The 20,081-nt window shown below is 51.5% G+C and overlaps 1 protein-coding gene across 1 annotated transcript in view; it reads right to left on the bottom strand.

Moving 5' to 3' along the window:
- Positions 1 to 20,081, bottom strand: part of Prex1 (phosphatidylinositol-3,4,5-trisphosphate dependent Rac exchange factor 1) — a 149,321-nt gene that overhangs the window by 44,341 nt on the left and 84,899 nt on the right. The window contains exons 6-10 of the mRNA XM_050151083.1: positions 12,261 to 12,422; positions 8,230 to 8,363; positions 3,794 to 3,912; positions 2,550 to 2,699; positions 588 to 735 (exon numbers count right to left, since the gene is read on the bottom strand). Coding sequence (XP_050007040.1) covers positions 588 to 735; positions 2,550 to 2,699; positions 3,794 to 3,912; positions 8,230 to 8,363; positions 12,261 to 12,422 — 713 coding nt within the window. The remainder of the gene's footprint in view (positions 1 to 587; positions 736 to 2,549; positions 2,700 to 3,793; positions 3,913 to 8,229; positions 8,364 to 12,260; positions 12,423 to 20,081) is intronic.

Below are 20,081 nucleotides of genomic sequence, written 5' to 3'. Positions count from 1 at the left end.
AGGCCTCTGCTTGTCCCTCCCCCAACGCTGCTGGCCCAGACTCCTCTGAGTACATGGTAGCCTACAAAGCAGATCTCCTGACTCAGAGGCCATCTAAATGCCTGCCCCACACATTGATCTCCAATCTAGTCTTCCTACCAGGACAACTGACACTATTTCCAGTTTTCTCTGTACCATGCAGGCCACCAAGCTCTAGCCTGCCCCAGACCCTCCAAATTCCATCTCCAGCTTCTAAGCACAGCACAGTCTCCTCTGCCTTGGCCACGGCAGAACAGACAGAAATAAGCAGAGTGTGGCCAGCCTGATGCGTCAGGAAGATCTCGGCTTTTATCATGGACTCCATTACAGGAAGCAGATTACACAGTGGGTCAGGAGCAAACACAGCAGGCAGAACTACGGCAGAACCCTGCCAGCCTTGACCCTCATCTGAGTCTGCTCTACAGGTCTGAGGGGGCGTAAGGTGGCTGTGCAGGGAGATCCCAGGCAAGAGAAAGGGCGTAGGGGGCAGGGCGGGGCAGGACAGGGCGGGGCAAAGCAGCAGTAGGGTGGGAAAGGAAAGTGGCCAGCTGGGATCGGATGCCACTCACTTGCCAAGGAAGCACTTGGGCACAGTGCTCAGCTTCCGTCGGCGGTCTTTGATCAAGTTCACCTTCTTGCTCATCATCAGGTGGTACAGCTTCTCCCCCTTCTCCGCAATCATGACGTACGCGTCACGCTCCATGCCCAGCTTCAGGCCTGCATGGGGACAAGATTGCAGGGGGTTACAGGAGGCAGTCTGGGGTTCTGGTATTCATGCCTGCCAACTGCACACTAGCATAGCCATAGAGCACTTTCTGACCCCTGGTCAATGTCACACACCTACCAGGAACTGCTCAGAAGGACTGGGAAGGGACCCAGGTTAAGTCCCAGGGTAACTGGTGGTCCTTTAACTCAGAGCCAAGCCCCAAAGCCTTATCCTACCCCTCCACACACAGCCCTGCCCCTCCACACCATCTACATGGGGCCCCATCCTTAACTCTACTCATGGTCTCTCTCTGAATTCAACCCCATCCAGACAACAAGAGCAGCAGCAAATGGGTGTTTCATGGCCTCAGATACATGCCCCGTGCTCCTCACAAAAGGAGCCACAACCATCCCCATTTTACAAATGGAAAGCTGAGGCCCAGGGAACTTATGTTGTCAGAATAGGTGACATCAAGATTTTATCCCAAGATGTTTGGCTCCATATCCTGACCTGGGCTATGACCACAGACCACAGTGTAAACCCATCCCTGTGTGCCCAGCCCTGAGGTTGGACTTCAGACAACACTCACATCTAAGGACAAGGTCCCCTTGGACCACACACACCTCTTAATGACATATACCCAGTGCTAACCACAGCTCTTGATTCTAACCACAAAAGCTCAGATCAACCCCACCCAGCCAGGCCAACTCCCTGCCCCAGTACCGACCCCACCCCAGCCCTGAACAGTTTCAGACATTGAGCCCTTGCCCACCCAAAGGCTAAAGACAGCAGCTTATCTGGCTTCCTGGCATTTTAATACATTCTGGCTTGATATTTAAGATGGGGAAGTGCTACCTAAAGGCCCCGCTTTCCCTAGGAAATGGGTGGAGACACTGAGTGAGGACAGTGACTTGGGTAGTGTGAGGTGGAGAGAGGCAGGTGGTCTGGGCCGTGCACACAAAGGGCAGGCTTACAGGATCACGATGACCTCCTGAATGAAGAGGGACAATGAGGGGTGGCACCAAGGGTGTGTTTCAGCACTGGGTGAGTGGAAAGCCCATCTACTGCTACAAAGGGCTGGGAAGCAGACTGAGCAGGCTCCGAGGGTGATGGAACCATGGCAAATGTAAGGTGCGTACGATGCATAGACCAGCTAGGGTTTCAGGTCAGCAGGATGTGCATGGGGGAAACTGAGGCCCAATTTGATCCTGGGTCAAATGAGGAGATGATGTTGCGTTTGTAACGATGGTCAACTCTAAGGAGGCCTTGGTCAGCAGGACCATAGCCTCTGCAGGAGAGTGAGTCCACTCAGGCGCAGGTCACTGAAGTAACTTGTACGAAGCACACCCAGACCCTCAAGTTTCCAGCCTGGTGGGCTCCATAGTAGTTCAAGGCAGAGACACGGTCAGAGCCCACCCATCCCTGGTCTGTCACCTCAAACCCTGTACTGTCTTTCAGTGAACCACATTGGTTACTGTCCTGGGGTGCTCTCTACCATGCCTAAGGGTCACCCTGAGGACCATCCCCCAGACTCCCACTCAGGGACCAACAAACAAAGGCTTGTGCAAACATCTTAGCTGCAGGGGAAAGAAGATGCTGTTTCCAGATGCTCTGGTGACCAGTAAGCCACATGAGGACTGTGGTACAACTGACTGACCCCACCAGGTCCTAACATAGTCACAGATGTCCCCACCCATCAAAACACCTGCTGTGTGTAGCTTCAACACTCTTGCAAGGGACCAAGATCGGTGCCCTAGGCACAGTCCTCACCCTATAAGAACCCCATCAACCTCCTCGGCAGCCCAGGACCCGCCCAGGCACCCACTCTCTCGCTGTTCCCGCTCTCGGATCAGGGCATCCAACCACTTCTGTTTCTCCTCCGCAGTCTTGGCCATACACACAAACCACTTGTTCTTGGCCGTGTTGTGGATTTTCCAGCCATTGGTGACAGTGTAGCCATTGCTGTGGTAATCGGCTGATAGGGATGAGAGGCAAACATGGGTCAGTACACAGACAGCTATGCAACTCCCAATAGCCCACAAAATGATGCGCACCATCAGGGCCAGGCTTGAGGGGCTAAACCTTCCCCCCAACCATTGTTGGCTGGTTTCTCTTTCATAGGCAAAGATCTGCACAGTCCCTTCCAACACCACAGTGACACAGGTGTTGTGACCTCGCTCATGTGGGCACAAACGTAGTAGTGGAGGAGACGCTTGCCCAGAGCTTAGGGGAGCAACCCTCTCTGAAAACATGACAGCGAAACAGTACTTAGGACCGTGGGCCTGCATGTGCCACAGCTCAAAACTACAGTAGAACGTTCCCCAGACAGGCTCACAGAACATCTCCTGAGATGCGCATCCCTCGTCCCAGTGAATGGCGAAACTACCCTAAGCTTTGGTCACCTGCCTATGGATTGTTCATGTTATACAGCCACATGAGACAAGGATGCATCCCAGGGTCAGCACACTGAATGCAAGAGCCTTGTAGAATGCAGACAGGGCACTATGATCACCTTACTATACACACGGAAAAGCACGTACACAATCACATGCATCTAAAGCCATTTTATGTGCATGAGTTTGAAAACCAGAGAAATTTAAAGTGAAATACTGGGCAATGGAAACTAAGGAGGTGATATTTTGCTTTTAGACAGTATCTCACGACATAGCCCTGGCCAGCCTGGAACTCACTATGTAAACCAGACTGGTCTCAAATTCATAGACATCTGCCTGCCTCTGCCTCTCAAGTGCTGGGGTTAAAGGTGTGCACCACAATACCCATGGTAAAAAATATTTTAGGCAGAAAAAAAAAAGGACTGCATTATAAAATGCCTAAAGTGAGGGGCTTGAGAGACAGCTTGGTAGCTAGGAGTATTAGCTACTCTTCCAGAGGACCAGGGTTCAATTCCCAGCACCCACATGGCAGCTCACAACTGTCTGTAACTCCAGTTCCAGTCATTCGAGGCCTTCCTCTGGCCTCCATGAGCACTGCACACACACGGTACACAAAGACATAGAGAGAGTGCCAGGGCAGGCAGGGAGGGGTTTAGCGGAGAGGGGCAGGGCCCACCTGTTCCATCCTCCACATTCTCCACTTCCATGACTTCGGTGTTGATCCGACCCCTGAAGATGTACAGGGAGCCATTGATGGACTTGGTCCTCTTGGTAGATTTCTTGCTCCCAGTGACCCTGAAAGACAGCAGGGAGTCAGCATCCCCTACAAGGGACAGCAACACAGAGAGGCATCCAGGGACAGAGACGAGCTCTGGACTAGGGTGTGGAACATGGGGTGGCTGCTGGTGGGCAGGCAACTGAGTGGGTTTCTTCTTTACTAATCATGGTTTCCCATCTGAAACATAGGTTAAGAGCTTGGTTGATCTCACAGATCAACTCTTCAGCTAATGGAGACTCACGGGAGACCAACAACAGAAATTGAGCACACTGGACTAGCTGACTCACACACACACACACACACACACACACACACCCCTACCCATCGTCCATCCAGCCATCTATAACCAACTATTTATTAACCATCTATCTATAATCTACCCACCCATCCAAATACTATTCATCCATCTATCTACCCACAAACTCATTCATTCATCCAGCCACCTCATAAACCAGCTCTCCATATACTCACTCTCCCATGCGTCCATGCACCCATTCATTCATCTGCCTGCCTTCCCATGCAACTACCATCCTGCCCTATCCATCTATTCACGCATCCATTACCCCCTTCCCTGACACACGCTTTCACGCGGGAGATTTCTGTCATCCATACATCAGTCACCCCTGCAATCTGAACATGGGGCCTTTCACATTTATCTGCTGCCTTCCAAACCCTGATGCAAGAGTTGGGGGTTGGGGGTGAGGCCAGGAGAGGCAGTTGGAGCACAGAGGTTGGTGGTATCTCATTAATAGGATTAGTGTATTTTACAGAAAGGCCTCAGAGAGATACCTTCCACCATACACATAACAGAAAGCAGAGGAAGCCTACTGAGCATGTCTCCTGGTACCTTTCCCTTTGATACCTAGGTTGGATACATTGAAAAAACTATATCCTTTATGATACCCAGTTAATGTCATTTTGTTACAGTCACCCAAATAAATTAAAATATCAAACAATAAACAAACAAACAAAAACAACAACAACATGTGGCAGGGCTTCCTACAGGCAGGGAATCAGGTAAGACGCAATCCAGTAAGTCCTTGGAAATGGCTGCTAGTGCCAGGCACTCTGCTAAATGCTGGACCCCGGGGAAAGCACATGAAATAGTGGGGAACTTGTCTTGTGTTGGGAGAGGGGGTACGGAGCTCACAAAGAAACACTGATCACAGCAAAGGCCCTCTGCATCTCCTTGACCCACAGGGTGGACCTATCCTTATGGAGCCTGCTAGGACTATGGTCAGGTGTCTCTACCTGAGACAAACTTACTGCAGCTGGGTAAATTCAAAAGTATGGACCCTGGACCGCAGGCTGGCCAGACCTCCCTGAGAATGCAGCTGTATGTGGGGAGACCTGAGCTCCTGCTCCATGGAAGAGCTGAGCGGTGAGGACTGGAGTAGCAGGGCACTGAGTATGTTTGCCAGACTCCGGCTCCCTGGGCCCGTAATGAGGGACAGACTGTGTGAGAGTTAAGAGAAGTCATGTGCTTCCTCAAACACTGGCTTGCTGGACTCTGCTTTATTATAAATTTACAAGCATGTGTGCATTTGTATGTACACCAAAGTTCGCCCTCTGGCTTCCATGTACACATGGGTATACATGTGTGTATTACTGTGTACACACCTGTGTATGCAGGTACACTGATGTGTGGGAATACATGTGTACACAACATATATTATGAGCATGTGCATGTTGTATATGCCTGCGCATGTATGTATATGTATGCAGGTATAAAACTCCATGGAAATGCATGGGTGCACACGTGTATGGATATGCATCAGTTTGTACATGGTTATCTGCCTGTGTGCATGAGTGCATGTTTCTGTCTGTGAACATGCAGGTGCATTATGAACATACATACCAGGTCTGTGTCTCAGAGAACCCTAACTGACAGAGATTTTGGCATTCCTTCTCGGAATAAGGAAGAAGAACTGAGGAGATAAAGGTTTGGGACAGGAGTGTGGACAAAAAGACAAGTCCAGCTCAGACACAGGTGACCTATGTGCAAAATACCCAAAGGAAGTCAAACAGGAATGGTCTCCTTTTTTTCACTCGTGAGCCTGGCACTGTCCCAGCCACTTCACAGTGAGGCCTAGATGGGGTCGCCGGCTCCGTAAAGCACTAGATGGGATCGTCCGCTCCGTAAAGCACACCCCATAGGATATCAGGGCTGCAGCCCACATAACAGACACGAAAACGGCATTCGCCTAAAGTCGTGCAGCAGCAGCAGGACCTGAGGGCTTTCGGCTACTACGACTCTGGCCTCTCAGAACACATCAGGCAGCTACAAGGTATAAGACTCAGCTCTTCTGGGCCTCAGTTTCCCCTTCTGTAACTGAGAGGGCTGACTTTTAGAATGTCTTCTTCCTCCTTTGGTGGCCAAAGGGGGCTCTTTGTGTCACAGGCCATTCCACCCACATCCCAGACAGGGACCAAGAGAGCCAGCAGCTGCCTGGCCACATCGGGTACTTCCCGCAGCCATCCCAGTCAGCCAGGCTCCATCCACATTGGGTACTTCCCGCAGCCGTCCCAGTCAGCCAGGCTCCATCCACATCGGGTACTTCCTGCAGCCATCCCAGTCAGCCAGGCTCCATCCACCAGCACCTGACCTGCCCACAGGCACTCAGTCTTCTGGCTGCTATTCTTGAAGCTGGACAGTGGCCTTGTTCCTGGTCCTCCCAGGGGACAGGTGTGCCCTTTCCCACAGGCCAGCACGCTGTGTCACTAAGGAGGGAGCAGCCTTCAGAGAGCTTAGGATGAGCACAGGAAGGCCAAAGATAGTCCCTGAAGAAGCCAAGATGGTGGAAAAAAACTGCTGTTCCTCCTAGGGCAGGTGACACGGAGGAAGAAGGGTATGGCAAAGAAGCCAGGGCTGGGACAGCACAGCCAGCAGCTGGAGTTAGTCACAGGGTTCTGAAGGGACATTCTGTTTCCAAACCCTGGTGCTCTGGGAAAAGTGCCTGCTTCTAATAGCCAGGGCAGGGAAGGACTGGGGGTGACAATTCACAGCAGCCTTAGGATGGTTAGAGGAGGCCTCTGGAGGTGACACCAGCAGGACAGGTGACATGGGACAGCAACAGAGATCGTTACAGAGCAAAAGCAGGAGAACACCTGGAGAGAAGGCAGGCTGAGCATGTCTACACTGGGAGACGACACATTGGGAGCCTGAGGCCTGAGCCAAGAAAGACCAGCCTCCAAAACAGAAAGGATGGCCAATACAAGAGGCTCTGTGCTCTGGGGCTGCCCACAGGTGGCACCAAGAACCCCAAAATGAGTGTGAGGTCATGGCACCAGCATCCAGCCCCAAATTCGTGCACCAGACACTTACTACCTTCACCTCCACAATGACCCCGTGAGGTACATTCAGGAGAATCTACTGTTTTACAAACAAGGAAACTGAGGCACAGTCAGGAGAAGTCATGGAGATAGAGAAGTGGTCAAATTCTGAGGCAAACAAACAGAGGACGGATGTGGCCCATTGTAGAAGAGGAAACTGAGGCTTCACATGCATATGGAATGGCCACCCATCCCCTGTGGCCGGATTTCCCACAGGGGCTCAGGAGCTGGGAAACTGAAAACTGAGCACTGAGACAATGGGCTTTAAGGCCAGAAAGCCACAATGCTCTGAGATCGCAGCAGCTTTGGCCAGATAAGGCAGGGAAACGCCTCTGAAGGTTACTGTTTCACTCTCAGGACAACTCACAGGAAACAGAATGGAAGCAGGGGACACCATCTGCTAAGACGACCCAAGGGGCTCTCAGTGAGGGATGTGAAGATACTGGCAAACCGTTCTCTTCTCCCCCAGCCCAGCAGTGAGAGCTTTCTCACCTCCAACTCTGCACCCTGGGAACCTCAGGATCTCAGATGCTGGTGAGCCTCTACAATCATCTAGAGCTATGCTGCATGACACAGTGTTCCCAGGTCACAAGGAAAATATGACTGGGACCCACTGCAGTGTAAAGCTAATACATAAACCACTTCAAAGACTGAACGCTAAAACATATGGCAAAACACCTCCTTATTACTTTTCAAAACTTGCTGACAGTTACATATAATTATAATTAGATATAGCATGTGAACATCTTGGGTTGAATTCACTATTAAACCCCAGTTCACCTGTTTCTTTTTATTTTTATTTAATATGGTTTCTAGAAAATTTAAATTAACACATTCAGCTTATACTATACATCCATTTAGAATAACTCCCTAAATACTCAGAAGAAAAAGCCCAGGGAGGGATGTGACAAGCCCGAGGTGTCACCTGAAGAAAGGGGCATTTCGCACTGGCCTGCCCCGGCGAATCACCTGGGCAACCTGGCCCAGTCCTAGCAACATACCTGGATTTCCGCTTACAGTAGACAAGCAGGTTGTCAAAGAGGAAGAAGGCTCTCTCCTGGATGTTGCCTGCAGAGATCTTCAGCAGAGTGCCCTGAAGGAGGAGCTGGGTGCAGATGTCCGTGAGGTTAGAGCCCTGGGGAGAGGATGGAGGGCAGGAATGAGCAGCCAAGAACACACCTGTCTTAGCACCTTTCCTTGCTGCACAGGAAAGCACCCTGGCAAACGCAACTCAAGGGAGGAAGGGCTGCTCTCTGCTCTGCAGTTCAAGGTTAACAGTCCATGATGGCGGGGTGCTCATGACAGCAGGAGCTTGAGGCAGCTGGATGCACCCCAGCCACAATCAGAAGCAGAGATGTTGTGGAATAGTAGCTGAAGATGTGCTACATTCGTTATGCTGTGGAACGTTTGTTTAATGATGCAAGGATGTGTTGCATACTTTTATGTTGCATTTGTTTAACTCTGTGGAGCTGTGTTACTTTGCCTGTCTAAAACACCTGATTGGGCTAAGAAAAAGCTGAACAGCCAACAGCCAGGCAGGAGAAAGGATAGGCAGAGGTGGCAGACAGAATAAACAAAAGGAGAAAAAGAGAAGAGGGAGGAGCGAGAAAAGGAGGAGAGGAGGATGCCAGGGCCAGCCACCCAGCTACACAATCACTCAGTCGCCCAGCCACCCAATCACCCAGCCACCCAGCCAGACACGGAATAAAAAGAAAAGATATACAAAAAAGAAAGAAAAGTAAAAGCCCAGAGGCAAAGAGTAGACGGATAATTTAAGTTAAGAAAAACTGGCTAGAAATAAACCAAACTAAGGCTGGACATTCATAAAAGAATAAGTCTTCATGTATTTGGGAGTTGGGTAGCAGACTCCCAAAGAGAAGAAGAAAAAAAAAAACCTATACAGATAATCATGAATACATGCTGCTGTTTAGGTCTTTCTCCACCTGGATAGTCCAGTATTCCAGCCAGGGAAAGGCCCTGCCACAGCTTAGACCTTCCCACATCCACTAATCTAACCCTGGTAACCTTTAGAGGCATGCCCAGAGGCCAAGTACTCCCTCACAGATCTACCTGGAGGCTTGTTTCCTAGGTAACTCCAGATCCTGTCAAATTGACAGCACTAGCCATCCAGCACCCCTTCCTCCATACCCCTAAATCCCTATCGGCCTCCGAGGCAAATCTCTCAGCACACAGAAAGCCAACACAATCTGTCGGATGGCTGTGTGGGCACAGCACTGTCAGTGGACTGCAGATTCTACTATAGTAGACACTTAGGGGTGCAAGGAGCGAACACACCAATTCACATGGCTAATGGCAGACCCAGGGGGTCAGCATCTGGTCCTGCAAGGGGTTGAGTTTGTCTGAGTGTCTTGTGTCTGTCTTTCCCTGTGACCTAATTAACAAGTCTGGCTTGTTAAGTCTCCCCTACAAGATCAGCACTTCTGTAAGGACAGGGCCACCACCAAGTGTGTGTGGTGAGATGTCCAGCACCTAGCAACCTTCCCCGGGCTGCAGTAGGGGCTCAACAGTCACGTGGGGACCAGCAGGGCAGAACTTTGTGAGTGCTAGGTTCACTGAAGGCCCCTGGCATCACTAAGAGCTGTGGGATAAGCACCCCATGTCAGTGCGGCTAACACACAGGGTGTGCATGAAGTTGACTGAGCACCGTAAGACTTGGGGCAGAGAATTAGGAAGGTGCCATGGAGGGGCAAAGACAGGGACTAGGAAAGTGTCACTCTGAATCCTCAGAGCCAGCACCTGCTCTATGAAGAGTCCTGGCAGGGCAGGGCCAGGTTACACAGATCCTAAGAGCTGAGGAGAGGGAGCTGGACAGAAATACACAAGTACAGAACATCCACTGAGGCAACCAACATCCTTGCTCCCCTGCATGCATCTTGGGGAGGAAAATTTTGCAGGCACTGGCTGTCTGACCAATGAACTGTATTTCCCAGCTTTCACCAAGCATGGTCAAGAGACCTAATCATGCCAAAAGCTATGACATATCACTACCTTCCAACCTCTCTCGTACCTCCCGTATCTCTTTCCACAGGGAAAGGACAGCCATCAGGTTTAGACACTGGTGGTAGACATGCCCAAGGCATAGGAAAAACACAGTCCTGTTGGATCAGAGCCACCTACCCAGCCTGGCTAGCCACACATCCACCTCTTCACTGCTGACAAGCTGCAATGTGAGCCCCTTGGAGCTGCCCCCATCCCCACCACAGCCCCGGGGCAGACGGTCCATGCCCATGTGTACCTAGATGCTGCAGGGAACACAGGACAGTGGCCTGTGACAGAGGGAAAGCTGGTCATGTGACCTGCACTTTAGGCAAAGCCATGTGCAGCCCTCACAGCCAAAGGAGCCAGATACCAGGTCGGCTGCCTGACCTTGACTGCTGAACACACCAACCTACCAACTCAGGCTGGTGACTGGAACCTCCCTGCCCAGGAAGCTGGGGGAGGAGAAGCACTCTGCTGATGCCACAGAAAACAAGACCCTCCTGGGGCAGCCCCTCTCCCACATAAGCGGGAACCTTTTCTCTCCCACCTTCCAACTTGATTGAGGCCAAACCTTAATGCCCATTCCAAAGCCCATCTGGTAAGGGAGTCTGGGAGTTGGGGCTCTCACAGAGGAGATGCCCAGTGAAGGAAAGTGCAGGGGACATGTCACCCGTATTCTCTGAACAAAGCCCCAGTCTTCTCTGCAGCTGGGCCCACAACCCAGGGTGGGGGAGTACAAGAAAAGAATACTAAATCCCAGACATCCAGGGCCACCCAGGGCCTGGCGGGTGAGGGGAGGGGGCGTCCAGACAGCAGTGTCTGACCCAGAACCTTTCATCTCAGCCCCTAATCTCTCACTCCAGCTGAGCTGCCCTTTAGACTCAGCTGTATTTTTCCATTGTCCTTCTATAGACACACAGGAAACGGTCAATAATGGAAGCAAGAAGTGAGGGTTAAGAAAGTCATTTGGTTATTGGCTGAGGAGAGGTTCAGTGGGTAAAGGGGCTTGCTGCCAAGCCTGATGACCCTGAGTTCAATGCCCAGGTCCCACACGGTGGAAGCAAATGAGTCGACTCCCACAAATTGTCTTCTGACCTCTATACATAGGCTGGGGCACACCGTGCACACACCCACAAATAAGTGTGATTTAAAGAAGGTCAGTTACACTCTGGGGCGATCCGTCCCACAAACAACCCTGAGAAATTACAGTTGGATCCCAGGGAAATAACACCTGCAACAGATGCAGGTAAAAAACAGGGCACCAGGGTCAGAGAAGTTAAAAGCAGTCACTCAGCTAGCAAGGACATACAGAACCAGAGTCCTGACCTGGGGTGGTATGGAAGGCTCACACTGCCATCCTGACAGGGTCCAGAACCCCCTGCTAGACTTCTGGCATTTCACTGAGAGAGTTTCCAGATTATGTTTACTAAGGTGTGAAAATCCACCTAAAACGTGGGTGGTGTCACCTCCTGAGCTGGTGTCCCAGACTGCGTACAAAGGAGCAGGGAGCTATCTCGTTTCTGCTTGCTTCCTGTGGGTGTGCCATGACCATCCGTGTGAAGTGCCTGCCCATGACTTCTCTACCAGGATGGACTGTACCCGCCAACTGAGCCACAATAAACCTCCCTCCCTCTCGTGGTTTCCGCCAGGTATTTGCCACAGTCGCAGGTAAAGAGATGCGTTCAGATATGGAACGCGTTCAGATATGGAACCGGCCCTTGATGCTGGGAGCATAAATGCCAAGACCTGTAGGCAGCGGGTAGGCCCAGGCACAGCACACTTGCTGAAGGAGTGTGGCCTGCAGGGGCGGAGCTAAGGGAACGGGAGTCTCAGCGGCAGCTGCAGGGAAACAGCAGTTCTACCAATCTGTCTACGGAAATTTGAAATCTGCGATTTTATGTTTCATTGAAAATCAGCTAAGCCACTTGTAAGCAAACACAGGGCAGGCCAAACAAAAGCACCAGGCTGTGATCTGCACTGCAAGTGGGGGCCCAGCCCCCTCAGCCCAGGGTTCTCCCACCTGACCACGTACCTCCCAGCCCTCTATGTGAGACTGCAGCTGCTCCAGCGCCTCCAGCTTCTCCATTTGCCTCTTGGTCTCATTGATGTTGGAGCAAACCGTCTTCATGGCCTGCAGGGCACTCTGCACCGCGGGGTGGTCAGGGTGCTTGCCAGGGGTCCTCTTGGCCAGCTCCTAGTGTGGGAGAAGGCAGAAAAGAAGGACATCAGTCCAGGCATATTCTGGGCAGAGGTGGAGCCATGTCGAACCAGGGTGCTGAGGAGCTGGTGAGCTAAGTTCGCACAAGCTTACGCATTCACGCGAGTGTCAGTCTTCATAGTGAACGCAACTGGACTTGGGTCACCAAGAATATACATCTCTGGGTGTCTAGGAAGGTGATCCCCCAGAGGTTTAACAGGGTGGACCAGCCCAGGAGGCAGGGGGTGCCATCCCACAGGCTGGGCTTTCCAAACTGAACCCAAAGGAGAATGGGAGCTGAGCACTAGCGTTCATTTTCGTCTGCTTCCTGACTACAGACACAGGAGACCAACCACCACCCCACTGCTCCTGATGGGCTGTACCCTAAAACAGACACAGGAGACCAACCACCACCCCACTGCTCCTGATGGGCTGTACCCTAAAACAGACACAGGAGACCAGCCACCCTACTGCTCCTGATGAACTATACTTAAAGCGATGAACCATAATAAGTCCTTCCTCCCTTGAGCTGATTTCATCAGGTCTGTCATTCCATGGACAAAAAAGTAACTAAGACCTCCATTTTTTCACTCACTCACTCATTCATTAATTTATTCTGTGGGTATCACCTGAGTGTCCTTGAAGTCAGAATCTGAATACACAAGAAAACAGAAATAAGACCACCCTAGCCCAATACAGAAGAGAGAGACAAAAAAGCAAAGACAGATCAAGTGTCTGTCACAATGGCCAGCAGTGAGAAACTCTGTGAGGAGCTAGAGTAGACATCAGGAAATGAGCTTCCGACTGGGAGTTCCGATACACTTAGGAAACAACATGGCAGACAGAGCAGCTGCAAAGGGAATGAGGGTGGAAAGACACTGGGCAAGACAAGGAATGATAGGTGACTGGGGGGCTGGGTGAGGGAACCACAAGACAGAACAGGAAGATGGGCAGGTGACAGAGGCGGCCATAGACATAATTGTTGCCCCAGCTTTCGTGGTGAAATGGGTAGGGGGAATATACCTCTTGGGGTACAAGTGTGGCTGAGTGGTAACCATTTGCCCAATGCGCTCAAGGCTCATCCTGAGTTCAATCGCCAGAACATGAAAGAAAAATAAATAAATAGGCCTCTCCTTCAGAGTACAGAGTACAAAAAGCATCCAGCCATTTCTCCACCCAGGACCCAGCTGCCATCCGTTCAGCCCCTCCCCACATACTCCCATCTCAGACACAGACAGGGGCCAGACCGTGTTTTCTAGAAACATGGCCTCATGTCATCTAAGCTAGCCTCAAGCCCACTATGTAGCCGAGGAACCTTAAACTCCTGATCCCCCGCCTCTGCATCCTGAGAGCTGGGATTAAAGGCATGCACCACCATGCTCAATTTATACAGTGCTGAGGGTGGAAAGCTGGGCTTCCTGCATGTTAGGCCAACTGACCTCCAGCTGGTCTCAAACAAAAGGTTCCAGCCACTCGCTAGATGTGGTATGTGAGACATGGAGGAGACTTACGGCCAGCTGTGGTGGGGACGATGCTGAGGTGGCGGTGCCTATGCCAGATCACAGCCTTTCTCAGCCAGTGCATGGGACAACATCAGAGAAAGTTCCTAAACCAGACATCACCAGATGGCCCAGGCTCTGCCACCACGCAGGTCTCCATTCCCTGTATTCACCAGCAATGTCCCCTGGCTCTCCTACACTCTGGGATTCCAGAGTGGTTTTGCACACTAACTAGATAGACATGCTTCCTTGAGCATCACCCCCTACGAACCTGTCACTAGAAAGCCAGTGATGACTAAAATAACACAGAACACCCCCAGAGTACCCTGGCTGAGCTTGAAAGACAGGTCCCAGACTGTCTAACAGGAGACTGTGGTAGCCCCAGCCATGGGGAGGAGGGGCTGGAATCTGAACTCGGACCGCCAGCTTCCTCACGGATAGGACATTAAGGGATAAAGCAGGTACTAGTTGCACTCTGGCCTGGCCGGCAAAGTCTCAGGAGGCCAGAATGGCCAGCAGCTTGTTCACAGACAGCAGCTGGCTCCTGCTTGTTGAAGTCCAGCCCCTCCTCAGAGGGGTCCTCTACAGGGCAGCCAAGGCCCAGTCAAAAAGAGAAAAGGGTCGGTTCCCGTTCCCAGCTGACTGCCCTCACCTCTATTTCTGCCTGAGGTCAGCAATGAGGGTGGGAACAGAAACCAAGCACAAAGGCCAGACTGGTAACTGGCCCAAGCTGCAGGGGAAGTGCAGACTTTGGTGTCTAGAGTCACAGGGGAGCATTGGCTACACTCCAAGAAGCTCCAAGAACCAAGGGCCATCCCTGTTCCGAGCCTCTGCACAGGCGGCTTCCTTGGGCCATCCAGCCAGGCTCTCAGGGGGCAACATCACACTGCGAAGAGCAGGCGCAGGGCAGTGGAGGAGAGCTGAGCGGCGGGACAGAAACACGCAAGAACAGCCTGTTCACTTCCAGCCTCACTGCGCACTCCTGGGGGCAGCCTTCTGAACAACGGTGCAGGACAGTCGCACATCCCTGTGCAAATCAAATCAGGCCACTTCCTCTACTGCACCAGAAACTAACCCAGAATGTATTGAACCCCAAATGGAAGAACCGAGACCATCCAACCGAGAAAGAAGGACGCAGAAAGGAGCCCTGGTCATCTCAGGTCAGCCAATGTGTTCCCAGACACACTCACATGTAAATCAGCCTCACAAATGTGACACTCAGCTTCATCAAGTTCAAAGCCATCATGTACCAAGGACACCATCCAAGAGGGGGGAAGAAGAGTCAGTGGAGCCATTTCCAAACTAGACAGATGCCACAACCAAACAGCAAAAAGACAATCCAGGGCAAAAAGACAAAAGGAAGAGGGCTGGGGTGGAGGGAGTTAAAGCATTTGCAAGCAGGAAAACTTGAGCTTGGGTCCCCAGAGCCCACCTAAAAAGCCAGGTGTGGTGGTGTGCACCTGTAAGCCCAGAGATGGTGAGATGGGAAGTGGAGACAGGTAGACCACGGAAGCCTGCGAGCCAGCTAGCCCAGCCAACACAATGAAGACCAGCGAGAGAGCCTATCTCACAAGATGGAAGGTACCCAAACACAGACACCCAAGGTCATCTTTTGACCTCCACCACATACAACCTTGCATGCACGGATATGCACACACTCACACTCAAACACACACACACACGTAATGATAAAGTAATTTTAAAGTAAGTGATGTGTGTGAGGGGCAGGGAGCTGGCTGAGCAGTTAAAAACACTTGTTGCTTTGCCAAAGGACCATGATTCAGTTCCCAGCACACATATTAGGTGACTCAAGGACCTGTAACTCCAGCTCCCAGGAATCTGGCCCCTCTGACAACCACAGGCACACAAGTAAAAAATAAAGCAGGTGAAGAGAGCCACAGAGATAGCTGACAGACAAAGGAGGCTGCTCCCACACCCAGTCACCTGTGTTTACCCTGGGAACCGCCTCCCCCTCCCCCCAAGTGGTAAAAGGTGAGGATTTCCTGCCCAATTCAGAACTCAGCAGGATTCAGGTTGCTCAGAGTCAGAACAGAACCAGGCTCCAAGGAGACAAACTCCCATCTGAAAAACCAGGGACCCACATCCAAAGTGAGATAGCTGTGAGAACTTCCAGGGCCCAAAGAGGTACTTAGCTATTTGCCAAGCAATTTTGTGGGAAAGGGGCTATGACAAAGAAGTCACTGGGCTTTTCTGGAGTTCAGAAGGTCAAAGTGTGCAGATGCAGACTACAGCTGGGTGGAGCAATCACACCCTTGGGTTTGCCAGAGTTTTCCAGGAGAAAGAGATCTGCCTGATAAGGGCATGAGCACCCCATCTTAGAGGCATCAATAAGAGAGATTCAGGCGCTGCATCTTGCTACTCCAACAGCATCCCAGGTGCTGCTGCCAAGAGATGGACACCAGACAGCTCACCTCCACCCTTCTCTGCCGTGTGACCTCGACAAGTGAACCGAACTCTTAGGGGCAGAGTGTGCTCACAGTGAAATTGGGTCACATCCCCAGCTGACCCAACAACAGATGCAAAAGTGAATGTAAGCATCTTCTCAGACCAAGTGAGCACAATGTTTATCATCGTTACCATCATTTCCATGACAACAGTAATGCAATTGCTGCTGTCTCTATACAGTGAGAACAACACCAGCGCTGTTCAGGTTCAGATCATATAAGTGGCAGATAAAAGCCCGGGCTATGCACCCAGCACTGTTACCAACGTCACCAAGCATTTCCACCCCAATGAAGAAACTGAGGCATGATCAGCAGAGCCTGTGAAGGCCACAGACAGGAAGTGGGGCCTGGTAGATGCTAGCTATGGTTACAGGTCTCCTTCTGTTATGCTCTCACAAAGCGTTTAGAAGAGGCTGGCCCTGGGGGGGAGGGGAGCAGAGAGCCACCGCATAAGCCAGGCTGTGGCCCTCCCCAGCATCCGCTCCAGCCCGTGTGGTTTCATGAGTGGCCTGGGGTTCCTGGAAGGGAGGAAATAGGGCAAAGGGCCTGGGTTTCTGCAAGCTACCTCATGCCTCTGCCCCCTGCAATCACAAGAACCAAGATGGTGCCCACAGGTAGGACCCTAAGCAACTCCATTCTGCCCCCAAAGCAGGGATGGTCCTAACAAGGCATGACCACCAGAGTACAACCCAGAACATGAGCTTTCAACCCTAGGCCCAGCTGGACGACGAGCAAAGGTGGTGGGATAAGCAACTGCTTGCTTGTCTGTCTCCCTGGGGCCCAACTGAGGTTTACAGGAAAGCGTGAAGAAGAATGGGGAGCCAATGTGCCATGAAGCCCACAATTCCTGACCCTCTCCTGGGCTACTACTGTCAGGCTCCCAGTGGGGGTTCAAGTCAGAGTCTAAGTCTCCCAGCCTCTACCTCAGGAAGGGACCCACCCAACAAGAGCTTTGGCTAAGACTCGGGTTGGGAGGGTCAGAGGGTAATCCCTCTGTTCCCTGAGGATGTGAGCTGAGGCTGCGGTGCCCGAGCAGGAGCCACCTGAGCAAAGGGTCCACTGAGCTGGAAACTTCAGGGAGGAACAGCTGGAGACACTGGCCCGGGGATGCCTTGCCACAGCCCCAGATAATGCTGTGGCTGAAGCCAGTCCTGCCAGGAGTCCTGGCTGTTCTCCATTCTCTTCTGAAAAAGCAAGTTTGAGTTAGGTTTCCACAGTGTGGAGGTGGCTAAGGACAAGAAATGATAATAGGGTTTTCAGTCATCAACTGTGGGGTAGACAAAGCTGGGTTTGTCGCTGGGAAATACACTGAAGCCATCACCGCCCTTATTGGTAGACACCTGAAAGCTGAAATAAGTCAAGGACGCCATGCCAGCACCTCCACAGAGAAAGGGGGGCCTAGCAAGGAAGGGGTGTCAACCACAGGCTAGACCAAACAGAACAACGCCCCTACTTCCTGGGGCTGAATATAGATGGGGCCTTCCAACACAAGCTCTGCTCACAAAGGCCCCTGCACTAGGCTTTTCAACCTAGCTCAGAGGACACTGCCCACACTAAGTGCAGTTCTGGGGTCCCTCCAGTAACACTGAGGGTAACAGTGGGATGCAAGCGGAAAGCATCTTAGGGGATGGAGGTCTGAATGAGAACAGCCCCCAATGGCTCAGGGATTTGAGGGCTTAGTCACCAGGGAATAGAACTGTCTGGGAAGAATTAGGAGGTGTGTACTGGGAGGTGGGGCTTTGAGATTCAAAAGCCCACTCATTGCAGGCGGTGCTGCTCTCCTCCCCACCCCCACCCCGCGTCCGGCCCCACCCCGTCCCCGGCTCTCTCTGCTACCCTACATCAGGATGGAAAGCTCTCAGCTATTTCCCCATGCTTTCACCACACTCCACCTTGATGACAATGAACTTGCCCTCAGAAGCTGGGAGCAAACTCTCAGTTAAACTTTTATAAGTTGCCTTGGTCATGGTGTCCGTTCACATAAACAGAATGGTGACTCCTCAAAGAAAAGGTGTGGCTGCGGAGATGGCTCAGTCACACCTGAGGGCCTGAGTCTGGATCCTCAACACTTACATTATATTAAAAAAAATAAAAATGAAAAATAAAAAATAAATCAGAGCCAGCGAAGCGATGCAGGGAGGCAGAGGAAGGAAGTTTGAGGTCAGCTGGGTCTACAAAATAAGGTGGAGATCAATAGAAGACATTTGACATTGACCTCTGACCTCCAAACAAATGCATATGAACACACACACACAAAAGCAAGTATATAACACATACACACCACACACACATACACACACACACACCACACCACACCACACCACACCACACACACACCAAAAAAAGAAAAGTGGGAAAAGAAAACAAGAAGTGAAAACTTCTAGAACTTGAAAAGCTGCCCACCGCAGCAGAGAAAGCCTTGACACAGGCAAACTATATGAAAACTCGATGCAAATATCTTGAACAATTCTGCCCCGTGAGATCCAGGAACCCAAGCCTCCAAGATGAGCAGAGATGGAAACAGTGATGTTGGCAGACTCCCTGCTCCTAGATCTACCCACGCTGGAGCAAGGGCGCTGGCTGTTCAGGTCCAGAGTCAGCAGACATGCAGCTAACCTCACCCCAGAGTCCTCCAAGCCAGTCCCCAGCCAGCATAGCCCATGTCCACCTGACAGTGACCGATGGGCTGCAAGGTGGCTTCCCCTTACAGGACCACATGCCACAGCCCTGACCAGCTGTGCCAAGGCCATGCTGCCCAACTCATTTGGGGGACTACTGTGTATGTGCCTGTGTGTGTGGTGCATGCTCAGGGCATCACCACAACCCTTTAGATTCCACCAGTTAGGGACTGGAGGGCCAACCTCCCCAGGAAGCCATTGCGAAGGTGTCAGCTCCAGGCACTACAGAGATGGTGTTCCAGAGATAACATGAAGACTGGTGACACTTCCTCAGACAGCTGCAGCACGAGAAAAGGGGGGACTGACCCCCAACCTCAGCATGAAAACCATCCTAGAGAGAGAGATGGGAAGAAATGGCAGCAGGGGGTGAAGAGAAGACAGAAATACAGGCCACACCGGGCCCCAGCTGAGGAAGGAGGGGAGACAGTTCAAGGCCAACCTGGGCAACTTACTGAAGCCCTGTCTCAGAATAAAAGAGGGTGGGGTATAGTTCAGTGATCAGGTGCTTACCTAGCATATGGAAGCCCTGGGTTCAGTCCCCAGGAAAGAGGGAGAGAAATATACACATACAGACAGACAGACAATTCCTACCAATACACACAATAAACAGAAAGCAACTGAGCTAGGGTCACATCATCAGATCAGATTACAAACGGAGCCTTTCTAGTGTTCCCAGACCCTTCTTAAACCTAAGGACAAGACAGCTCAACTGTAAGAGGCTGAAGCAAATGCAGGCCAAAGTAAGCGTGTCACTATTCAGGGTGGAAGCAGACCTGGTGTCAATTAAAATAGCTCGTGTTTACTGAAGAGCCTCAGGGTCCCTCCACTCCTTCATCCGCCCTCTTTACAATAACTATAACTACACTACTGACACTAGGAAACCAAGGCCCAGTGCTTCAGTCACATCTCAGACATATAGCAAGAGCTGACAGCATCAGAGACTACACGCCAGGTGTGACTGTGACACACTCAGGGTGCCAACACACTGTCCAATCCACACAGAAAACCAGAATC

Source organism: Alexandromys fortis, unplaced genomic scaffold (genome assembly GCF_014885135.2).
Source record: "Alexandromys fortis isolate MF-2015 unplaced genomic scaffold, M_Fortis_MF-2015_v1.1 scaffold_27, whole genome shotgun sequence".
Taxonomy (NCBI): domain Eukaryota; kingdom Metazoa; phylum Chordata; class Mammalia; order Rodentia; family Cricetidae; genus Alexandromys; species Alexandromys fortis.
This window is presented reverse-complemented; position numbering and strand designations above follow the sequence as displayed.